Source organism: Lepus europaeus, chromosome 14, assembly GCF_033115175.1.
Source record: "Lepus europaeus isolate LE1 chromosome 14, mLepTim1.pri, whole genome shotgun sequence".
NCBI lineage: Eukaryota > Metazoa > Chordata > Mammalia > Lagomorpha > Leporidae > Lepus > Lepus europaeus.
This window is the reverse complement of record NC_084840.1, coordinates 60642903-60654376: the sequence shown is the minus strand read 5'-3', so window position 1 is coordinate 60654376 and position 11474 is coordinate 60642903. Positions and strand designations below refer to the sequence as shown.

Here is an 11474-nt window from a genome sequence, read left to right as displayed (position 1 = left end):
AAGCAAACTCCTCAAAGGCCTGCAGGCACCACCACGGATGACACTTACAATCCATCTCCACCTCAACACACCTCAACACCTCATCACATCATACAAGCCGACCATTTCTTACTAAGAGCAGTTACTGCTTGAAACATTTCCAAGAGCAGTGCAAACTTTTCTTACAAAGAAAGGGCATAAAAAAACTAAGCAAGAAATGGCCCAAATAGCTTCAAAGATATTTGAAGGGCAGAAACTCCCACTATCCTTATTATCCTGGAACACTTTAAAATCCTTTACAAACTTTCACGGCAGAGAAGTCCCATCTGCCAGTGAGGATTGTAGGGCCATATAGTCACCGAGAGCTGCTGACCCCAAGAAACCAAACATCTCTTGGGAGGCATAGGCCATGTAGATGAAGCCATCCTTCTCCTTGTAGCCCCTGCAGGTCTCTGCCATGGTCATGTGCATGCTGACCAAGTTCTTGTGTTCTCCAGCAAATATCAGCCTTCAGTGGCCCTCAGGACCATGAGGCTCCTGAGATGGAGAGCAACAGTAGAGACAAAAGCTCTCATCACATGAAGTAACCAACTTCCCAAACTCTAAGGCTGTGGACCTCAGACTCCAGTGCATAAGAATTCCCCAGAGGAGGATTTTTGAAAATGGAGATTCTTGGGTGCTACCCCCAGGCTTTGATTCAGTAGATCTTGGGAGCCACCCAGGAATCTGCATAACTGTGAAGCAGCTCAAGAAGCACAGATCCTTCTCCTGTCACCCCATCACTGCCTGACATCTTTCAAAGTCTCATTCATGTCTTTTGTCCTGCCTACACACGTAACTGCAGAAACAGTAACACAGATTTATTTATTTTACTTGAAAGTCACAGTTACACACAGAGAGAAGGCGAGCCAGAGAGAGAAAGAGAGGTCTTCCATCCACTGGTTCACTCCCCAGATGGCCGCAATGGCTGGACCTTGCTGATCCGAAGCCAGGAGCCAGGAGCTTCTTACAGGTCTCCCATGCCAGTGCAGGGGCCCAAGGACTTGGGCCATCTTCTACTGCTTTCCCAGGCCATAGCAGAAAGCTGGATTGGAAGTGGAGCAGCTGGATCTCAAACTGGCACTCGTATGGGATGTTGGCACTGCCGATGGCAGCCTTAACCCATTACACCACAGCACTGGCCATACTACTTAACTTTTTACAAAAAACCTCAATCCTAATCCTACTGATTCCTTATTTACAGATAGAGAAATCAAGGCACAGAAGTTGAAGGATCTTGTGGAAGCAATCCAAACGTCCATCAATAATAGATAAAATGTAGTTTATACAAACAGTGGAATATTATTTAACCTTTAAAAGGAAGGAAATTCTGACACATGCACAATATGTATGAACCTTGAGGACATTATGCTAAGTGAAATAAGATAATCACAAAAGGACATATACTGTATAGTTCCATTCTTATGAGGGACTTAATCAAAATCAGAGACAGAAAGTAGGATAATGATTTCCAGGGGCTAGGGGGAGGGTAATGAGGAGTTAGTGTTGATTGGGTACAGAGTTTTGGCTGGAAAAAATGAAAACATCCTGGAGATGGATGGTGGTGATGGCTGTATAGTAATGTGAAAGTACTTGGGGCCAGTGTTGTGGTTTGGCAGGTTAAGCCGCCACCTGCAGCGCTGGTATCCCCTGTGGGAACCAGCTGAGTCACATTGAAGATGCTCCATTTCTGATCCTGCTACCTGTTAATGTGCCTGAGAATATAATAGAGGATGACCCAAGTGCTTGGGCACATACACCACGTGGGAGACCTGGAAGAATCTCCTGGCTCCTGGCTCTAGATTGGCCCAGCTCAGACTATTGCAAACATTTGAGGAGTGAACGAACAGATGGAAGGCCCCTCTCTCTTTCTCCTCCCCTCTCTCTGTAACTGCCTTTCAAATAACTGGAATAAATCTTTAAAAAAAAAGGAAAAGAAAAAGAAAGTACTTCATGCCACTGAGCTGCATGTTTCAAAATAGTTAAGGTGGTAAATTTTTTACTAGTTTTATCGTAATTAAATAATAACTCACATTAAAGTGCCTGAATAACCCTCTACATCTGAGGCTATAAGATAGACATCAAAAACCGGCAAAAAGACTCCATACACTTTCCAGGAGATGTAAAAGAGTCCAGGATTCTCACCTGGGCTCAGAGTGCAAGGCCTTTCTACCATTAACTAGAAAAAACACTCACAGCTCAAACACGTTAAGCAAATATGCCTCTGTTTGCTATGAATTCAAAGGATTTCTCAGGTGCTGCAGAAGGAACTCATAAGGTGGTGTGTTCTGGCGCAGCTTTAACATGACATTTGAGCAGGAATTGCTGTGTCAAATCTAAGAGCCCTCCCTTTGGGCTAAAGAAAGATGAGTAGGGGCCGGTGCTGTGGCATAGCCAGTAAAGCCGCTACCTGCAGTGCCCGCATCTCATATGGGCACTGGTTCTAATCCTGGCTACTCTACTTCCAATCCAGCTCTCTGCTATGGCCTGGGAAAGTAATAGAAGATGGCCCAAGTGCTTGGGCCCCTGCACTCATGTAGGAGACCTGAAAGAAGCATCAGGTTCTTGGTTTTGGATCAGTTCAGCTCCAGCCATTGCGGCCATTTGGGGAGTGAACCAGGAGATGGAAGACCTGTCTTTCTCTGCCTCTGCCTCTCCCATAACTTTCAATAAAATAAATAGATAATAAAATAAATAATAAATAAATAGATAAATAAATAAAATAGATAAATCTTTTTTAAAAAAAAAAGATTAGTAGCCACATTTGGCTGGACTTTGTGAGGATTCTGAATCATTCTAGTATCATGGCAAGTTAAGTCCATTTATGATGGCGAATCCTCTCTTTAACCACCCTCCACCTGGACAACCAATCATACACTATCAGTGTCCTTACGAGCATGCCCAGGGCACTCACAGTGCCAATTATAAGGGGCTGGAGGGGCCAAGCATACAAATAGGAAATAGTTTCAGGGCCTGGTTAACTCTCAGCTGGATAATCCAAAGACAGCCCTGATCCTTGCTCTGTTTCCCTGTGGAGCCAAGGTGTTTCTGCTTGGGAAAGCAGGGGATTGAAGATGGGCTGCGGCAACCATGAAACATTGCAATAGGCTCTCATGTCCAGAAACTGTACCTTCACTTCCTTTCTTCTTCCACCTGGCTCTCATGTTATTAAGGCTGGCAAGTGTCCAAGAGTAAAAATGCTGTGAGTTGGAAGATGTTTATGCACATAGCCCAGCACAGTGCCTGATCATAATGGGTGCTTCATATATAAATTTCTAAATCAATTAATTAGAAATAACTATTGCTGGGGTTGGAGAATGGGGAGTGCATGAAATTTGGAGACAAAGCTCTACAGGAAAAAGGGGCAAACTGTGTCAAAACTCACCTTTCGGAGGAGCCAGTTGAGTTCTTTCAGAATCCTGGAGTCTGACAGGAATTGGGATCTAAACCTGACTTTGGATTGTCATTAGTTGCCCCAAGTTTCTCCTGGACTAACCTAGCATTGTCAGGTCTGAGGAGAATGAAGGGCATTCTTAAAGAGCTCATTAAAAATCCCGACAAATGCTCTGAAGAAGCTGTCTGCATCAGCCAGAACATTTGAGGGGCTGCTTCTAGCTCAGGGAGCCCCACGAGCCAGGTTCCTTTACTGAGCCCCTTCAGCTATTTAGTTTAGTTTTATATCACTTCATATTGAGTCCAGATGGCAGGTGAAAACTCTAATGCCTTAAGCTTTATTTGTAAAGTCAGAAGTATTTGCTTTAATTTGCCTTTCTTTTCCTTGTCCAGAGTGGGAGAAAACTGAATATTGGGAAGGCCCGGGTTCCTCTGCTCAGTGATTCCAGCAGGTGCACTGAGTATTTCCCTATTGAAAAATCCCTCCTGTTCACTCCCACCTCCTGCCATCAGGGAGAGAAATAACTACTTAGGGTCAAAAAGCTGTCATTGGGCTTTAAAAATCCCTGAAAACAGAGGGTTCTATAGATTAGTTTCCAAAGCTAACTTTGGAAACTTGTTAGAGAAATTTGATAATTAAAATGTGATACTGGGCCAGGGGATAAGACACACGTGGAGCACCTATGTTCCATATCAGAGCATCTGGGTGTGGGTTATGGCTCTGCTTCTGGTTCCAGCTTCCTGCTAATGTGCACGCTGGGATGCAGCAGATGATGAATCAAGAACTTGGGTCCCTGGCATCTCAGCTGTCATGGGCGTTTGAACAGTGACTGAGCAGGTGAAAGAACTCTCTGTCTCTGTCTCTCTCTCTCTTTCATTACCTTTCAAATAAGTTGAAAATGAATAAATTTTTTTAAGTGTAATACCAGTAAAATGTTGAAATAAAAAACTGCTATTGAATCAACATTGGGAGTTCTCACTTTCTTTAGGGTTGCTAGTAAGATAATCACCACCTGTTTAAAATATTATTCATCATATCATCCTTTTTAAAGGCACAATCAGAAAAAGTGAAACAAATTCGCCCCCTTATCCCTCTGCCAGGGCCCACCCTTCCAAAAGGCCCAGGTACACACACATGTGCACACTGGGCCACCTACCATATGATGCTGAGGAACTGGGTCATGGTCAGCTCCTGAAGAACCAGGAACTTGGTTTTGTCCAGCAGGGGCAGGAGCTTCTCTCTGGGGTAGCGCTCCACTATCACCTGCCAAGAGTATCAGCATGGATCTCTCCTGAGGCAGGTGCCTAAGAATGTGACTCAGAGCCTCCAGTATCTTAGGGACTTGGAAAAGAGAGGAGGAGGCCATTAGCTGGGCTTTGTTTCTTCAAAGAACAGTTACAGGCCCCTCTGGGGAAGGACAGTGAGTCTTACCGTGATCTTGTTTGGGAACTTTGCCCGGATTCCAGCAACTTCCTCTTGTCTGGTTGCTGTAGAGAATAAGTGGACAGTTAGAGAAGACTGTAGCCTCTCTTGTCTCTTTCTCAAATTACCCAGAGAGCTACCCCAGAATTTTACGCTTTTCCTCTGAGCCTTGGGTTTTTCTGTAGAGGCGGCATTCACTCAACAGTAGTGTCTGTGACTGTCTTTAAAAGAAGGAAAAGAAAACCCCAAACTCATTCCCCCAGCTTCTTCCAAGTCGATTGCAGGAGCCTAGAGGAGGCCCTATGTAGGGCTGAATGACACCAGGCCTCATTCAACCCTCCCTTCTCCCCACTCCCCCTCATTAAAGGCAGCAGGAGGACAGTGCTGAGGATAGAAATGCAATAGTCGGGCCGGCGTCATGACGCAATAGGTTAATCCTCCGCCTGTGGTGCCAGCATCCCATACGGATGCCGGTTCTAGTCCCGGCTGTTCCTCTTCCAGTCCAGCTCTCTGCTATGGCCTGGGAAAGCAGAAGATGGCCCAAACACTTGGGCCTCTGCACCTGCATGGGAGACCGGGAAGAAGAACCTGGCTCCTGACTTCAGATTGGCACATCTCTGGTCATTGCAGCCATTTAGGGAGTGAACCAACAGAAGTAAGACCTTTCTCTCTGTCTCTCCCTCTCATTGTCTGTAACTCTACCTCTCAAATAAATAATGCAATAGTTATCTGCTTGTTCATCAGAGAAAGGCATTTTGTTCATGACCAGTTCAGAATTTGTCTTTGCAAATGAAATTAAGGTTTATACCATAGTATATCAGTCTTCACTATAACATAGTTCTGCAGGCCTTAGCTAAGAAGCTCATCGAGTTAGCCTAGAATAATGACATTTTAACAGTAATGAAGGCCGGCGCCATGGCTTAACAGGCTAATCCTCCGCCTTGCGGCACTGGCACACGGGGTTCTAGTCCCGGTTGGGGCGCTGGATTCTATCCTGGTTGCCCCTCTTCCAGGCCAGCTCTCTGCTATGGCCCAGGAAGGCAGTGGAGGATGGCCCAAGTCCTTGGGCCCTGCACTCACATGGGAGACCAGGAGAAGCACCTGGCTCCTGGCTTCGGATCAGCACGATGCGCCGGCCGCAGTGGCCATTGGAGGGTGAACCAACAGCAAAAAGGAAGACCTTTCTCTCTCTCTCTCTCACTATCCACTCTGCCTGTCAAAAAAAAAAAAAAAACAGTAATGAAGCAGATAGAAGATTGAGTCTCCTTACCCTGGAACACACTTCTAGTTTCATAGTAAGAAGTAAGTAAGAGCAGAGGGAGAGCAGCAGGGTGGCGGAATGGGGGGGAGCACACTGATGGTCCGGGAAGAGACAGTTTAATAAGGTTTAATAATGCTGTAGGTTCGGGGAGGAGTGGGGGAGGAGACAGTGGAGGAAACTCTTCCGGAACTAGTGATTCACAGTGGACTTGCGTGGAGAGCGTGGGAGCCCAAGTTTGGGACACCAGTGGCAGGATCAACACACCAGCGCTGGAACGCGAGGTGAGCCGAACCTCAATAGCCCGAGACACCGGCAGGCAGGCGGAGGGAGGAGACTGGAGGGAATGAGGCTTGAAACTCCATGGGAGAGGTTCACCAGGCTGACTAGAGGAGAGAGAGGAAAAAAAAAAAAAGGTGACCGATACGGACACAAATTTCTCTCCGCTCACCTCTCGAGGGCGAGCCGGACGGGGAGCGGGCGCCATTTTGGACATACGTCATAGGCAGGGCGACCTCAGGTCTGCGACCACCCTCAGCCTAGCAGAGAAACCTGACTCTGGGGGGAGGGGTGAAATAACAGGAGATTAGGATCTAACTTGGCAACCCAGTGGGAGACTGAAGGAGAATTGGAGCCCACACTGAGGGCAGCAGAGATTCCCTGTGTGGTCCTTGGGAAAGAGCTTCCGATCTCTGGCTCCTGTGGGTATATCATTTGCCTGCTAACTACCTCCAATTACCTTCAGCTGTGTGGAATTACTTCCCTTTTGAATAAAAAAAAAAAAAAGAATGAGAGAAAGAGAGATTTATCACGCCTAACCTGGGAGTGTCACCTTTGACACACCCTCAACCCTGAGGAACCAAACAGAGCTCTCAGGCCACACCCATCTCAAGCCTCTAAGGCTCCATCAAAAGCAGACAGTCCACTTAACACAGCCATAGTATAACAAGAAAAAAACACCACAGTGAAGAAACCAAATATCTCCAACATGCCAAACAACAAACGCAAAAACAGAGGTAACAAGAACAAGGAAGACACTATGACACCCCCAAACGAAAAAGACACCCTAATTCAAGATTATGAAGATGATGAGATAGAAGAAATGCAAGAAGCGGATCTCAAAAATTGATAAGAACATTAAGAAGTTCTCAAAAACAAATTCTTGAACTACAGAAATCCTTAAAGGACAAGATAGAAAATCTCTCTCATGAAAATGAAATATTAAGGAGGAATCAAGACCGGCGCCGTGGCTTAACAGGATAATCCTCAGCCTTGCGGCGCCGGCACACGGGGTTCTAGTCCCGGTTGGGGCGCCGGATTCTATCCCGGTTCCCCCTCTTCCAGGCCAGCTCTCTGCTATGGCCCAGGAAGGCAGTGGAGGATGGCCCAAGTCCTTGGGCCCTGCACCCGCATGGGAGACCAGGAGAAGCACCTGGCTCCTGGCTTCGGATCAGCGAGATGCGCCGGCTGCGGTGGCCATTGGAGGGTGAACTAACAGCAAAACGGAAGACCTTTCTCTCTGTCTCTCTCTCTCTCACTATCCACTCTGCCTGTCAAAAAAAAAAAAAAAAAGGAGGAATCAAAATGAAATGAAACAACTAGTAGAACAAGAAACTGTGATGGTGACGAGAAATCATAATGAAATGAAGAATTCAATGGATCAAATGACAAACACATTAGAGAGCCTTAAAAACAGAATGGGCGAAGCAGAAGAGAATATCAGACTTAGAAGACAGAGAACAGAAAAGGAAACAGGCAAACCAAAGAAAAAAGAAGGAAATTAGAAATCTAAAAAATATTGTCGGGAATCTACAGGATACTATTAAAAAACCCAACATTCGGGTTCTAGGAGTTCCTGAAGGCATGGAGAGGGAGAAAGGATTAGAAGGCATTTCAGTGAGATACTAGCAGAAAATTTCCCAGGTTTGGAGAAGGACAGAGACATCTTAGTACAGGAAGCTTATAGAACCCCTAATAAACATGACCAAAAGAGATCCTCACCACGACATGTTGTAATCAAACTCACCACAGTGAAACATAAAGAAAAGATTCTAAAATATGCAAGAAAGAAACATCAGATTACTCTCAGAGGATCTCCAATTAGACTCACAGCAGACTTCTCATCAGAAACCCTACAAGCTAGAAGGGAATGGCGAGACATAGCCCAGGTACTAAGAGAGAAAAACTGCCAGCCCAGAATATTATATCCTGCAAAGCTCTCATTTGTGAATGAAGGTGAAATAAAGACTTTTCATAGCAAACAGAAATTGAAAGAATTTGTTGCCACTTGTCCTTCCCTGCAAAAGATGCTTAAAGATGTGTTACACACAGAAACACAGAAACATGGTCACCAATATGAAAGAAGATAAAGGAAGGAAACCTCACAGCAAAAGATCACAGGAAGCTCAATTTCTCTTTGACATAGAATTAAACTCTGATGCTCTGTTAAAGCAATGTGTTAAATTAATCTATTATGTTCTCTTGATGTCTGTCAAATTCTAATTGTTCAAAAACAGCTGAATTTTTATTAAGAGCTATGGGTTATTTAAATATGTGCTTATTTTCAAAGATTTGAATAATCACCTTGTAACAATGATCAAATTTGATGTATGTTATGTCATGATTTTAAGGAATCTTATTTCAACCAGATATTTTGGTTTTTGAGCCTTCTTGGCATTTTTGACAGGCATTCAAAAAATCAAAGTTTCAAACAATCTGGACTCTAAAATTTCTAGTAAATCCTGGACTTTGGTTTATAATTTTAAACATGGCAACTTAAAGTCTTTTGTCATCCACAGTTATATATGATTTGCTGCTCATAAAACTAAAGCGTTGTTGGTTCTGTGTTTTGCTGTCCTCCTATAGGTTCCTATGGACTTTTTCCAGCCACTTCTATTGTATTCAGTACTTTGGGATGGATCTGTAAACAGATGAAGCCAATAATGTATTAACAGTACCAACTGAGAGAAAGTATGGTTAACTGAGGTTACTAAAAACAAAAGCAATTCAAATCAATTGGCAATCTACAAAAAGAGTTAGAGATTTTAAAAGCTATTATTAAAATTGCCTTATTTGTCTATTATGTTATGTTATATGTGTGTACATATTGTATGTCCACATGGGAACATTTTATTAAGAGTTTTATTTTAATTGGCTTATGGATAAGATTGTCCATAAATTTAAGCTGCTAAAATTAATCAAAGATACATTTTAATTCGTGTGACCTGAATCTCTGCATCATATGTTTTATATTTGTTGGTAGAAAGAAACTAAAAACATTTTAGATGGTTGTGCTTAAGTTTACTGGTTAAACAAACTACACCATGTTAGATATTTAAGAGGTGTTTTCAAATACATGATTCTTAAAATTTATAGAAGGCATTGGACCTTCTGGTAAATGTTTTCTTAAGTTGTTATCTAATGGTTGAAACTGTTTGCTAAGTATTCATGTGATATTGCTATTGTCAGCAAGTGATCTAGGACTTGCTCCCTCATTTCTCTATTCTAATTCCAACTTGTTCTTTCATTTCTCTATTCTCTTCAAGGTAGGAAACTAATTCTATTATGAAGGAATCTGTAGGATGCACAATTTAATCTTTAGACCTTATAAAAGAGATGGCTAACATTTTTCTGTAATAGCATAGCTAAAATAAGAGCTTAAATTATAATCTGATAGCTAGAAAAAACCTCCCTTTCAGACCAAAGGGAAAGAAAGTTTTAAAGTGAGAATATAATTTTCCTCATGGGCATTGTCTACCTTAGAAAAACTAATACAGAACATGCCTATGACTATAGACATGTAGTTCAGGCCACCGAAGATTAGAGATGGGACTTGGGCACTCCCTTGACTTGCATCCTCTGGTCTGCCTTAACACAAACCAGGAGGAAAAGAAAGCTAGGCATCAGAAGCAATGGGTGGCAGGCCTATTAATGGCTGATCTGTACAGTGATCTGCCCTCAAGGAGACCCAACAGGCCAGTCCACTGCAGTGGCTTTCAATGTGGTAAGCCTGGGCTTCAGCAGAAGTCAGCTTGTGAAGAGCCCTGGCAGCTCTGCCAAGAGTTGGATCACTGAAATTGGGCCTGCCCTGGAGTCGAAGGATGCCCAGGTGAGAGCCACAGATCTTATTGGCTCTAAGCTGAAAAGCCTTTCACTCAGCCCAACTTCCAAAGTGACCACTGCAGCTGAGGGGATGGCCAAGTAGGGTCAGCAACATTGCAGGCAGAACTGTAAATTTCTTGTTAGAGATGCCCCCTGCCTTTACCTGGCCAGCTCTCCTCCCAGGTCAGCTAAGTAATGAAAGTCAACAGAGTGCTTTCCCTAGGAGGTTCACACCTCCCTTAGGATGTACCCAATATGAAGAGATAGATAGGTCTGGGCCTCTTAACTTACAAGGCCTAAAGCCCAACAGATTATTATCAAGCCTCTTCTGTCAGGTTCTATTTGCCTCTCAATCAGAAAACTTAATTGTAGCTTAGACAGCACCTTTCTTAGCTCTTCTAATAATGACTATGTCCTTTGTTCTAGACCCTGTCTAGCGCACTTGGGCCTCATTCCTTTGTAATCATAACCTCTACTCTACCACTAATGGCTCTACTCCCAACCTGTGTGTACTGATGGTCCTCTTCCCCACTTAATGCTGGTTAATGCCACTCTTAGGATCATTGGTTACTATCCTCACTCTGTCTTTTATGACCTTGTCTAAATATGATCAGTGTCAGTGAACTTGGTAGGCTTCCATAGCCTTGGCAACTCATGATGAGAGCCTAGGGTGGTTACTGGCGCCATAAACTAGAGTGTCAATTTGTTGGGTCAACAACAGGAGCCACTGTGCACTTGCTCCTCATGTGGGATCTCTGTCCTTAATGTGCTGTACATTTTGATTTAATGCTATAACTAGTACTCTAACGTTATTTTTTCACTTTGTGTTTCTATGTGGGTGCAAACTGTTGAAATCTTTACTTAATATATACTAAATTGATCTTCTGTATATAAAGAGAATTGAAAATGAATCTTGATGCAAATGGAAGGGGAGAGGGAGCGGGAGAGGGGAGGGTTGCGGGTGGGAGGGAAGTTATGGGAGGGGGAAGCCGTTGTAATTCATAAGCTGTACTTTGGAAATTTATATTCATTAAATAAAAGTTAAAAAAAAAGAAATAAGTAAGAGCAGTTTGCCTAGATTAAAAAAAAAAAAGAGGAGGTTTAAATTTTAAGTGTGTATCAAAACAGTAGTTCACTCTGCTGTTTTCCAACATATTTTGTCAAAATATTGTAGTTTTAGGAATGTAGGCAGGACAGTTATTATTATAACTAAGAGTTTGCATTTAATAGGTGAGGAAACTTAGGTCCATAGAAATTAATGATCTGTATAGGATCAAATTA

The 11474-nt window shown here is 43.3% G+C and overlaps 1 protein-coding gene across 1 annotated transcript; it reads right to left on the bottom strand.

Annotated features, from left to right (window-relative positions):
- Positions 1-285: 285 nt before the first annotated feature.
- Positions 286-6595, bottom strand: LOC133773448 (microtubule-associated proteins 1A/1B light chain 3C-like). The gene is given in 5 exon segments (XM_062210791.1): positions 286-467; positions 470-516; positions 4569-4675; positions 4844-4899; positions 6544-6595. Coding segments are annotated over 5 exon segments (444 nt in total).
- Positions 6596-11474: the final 4879 nt, after the last annotated feature.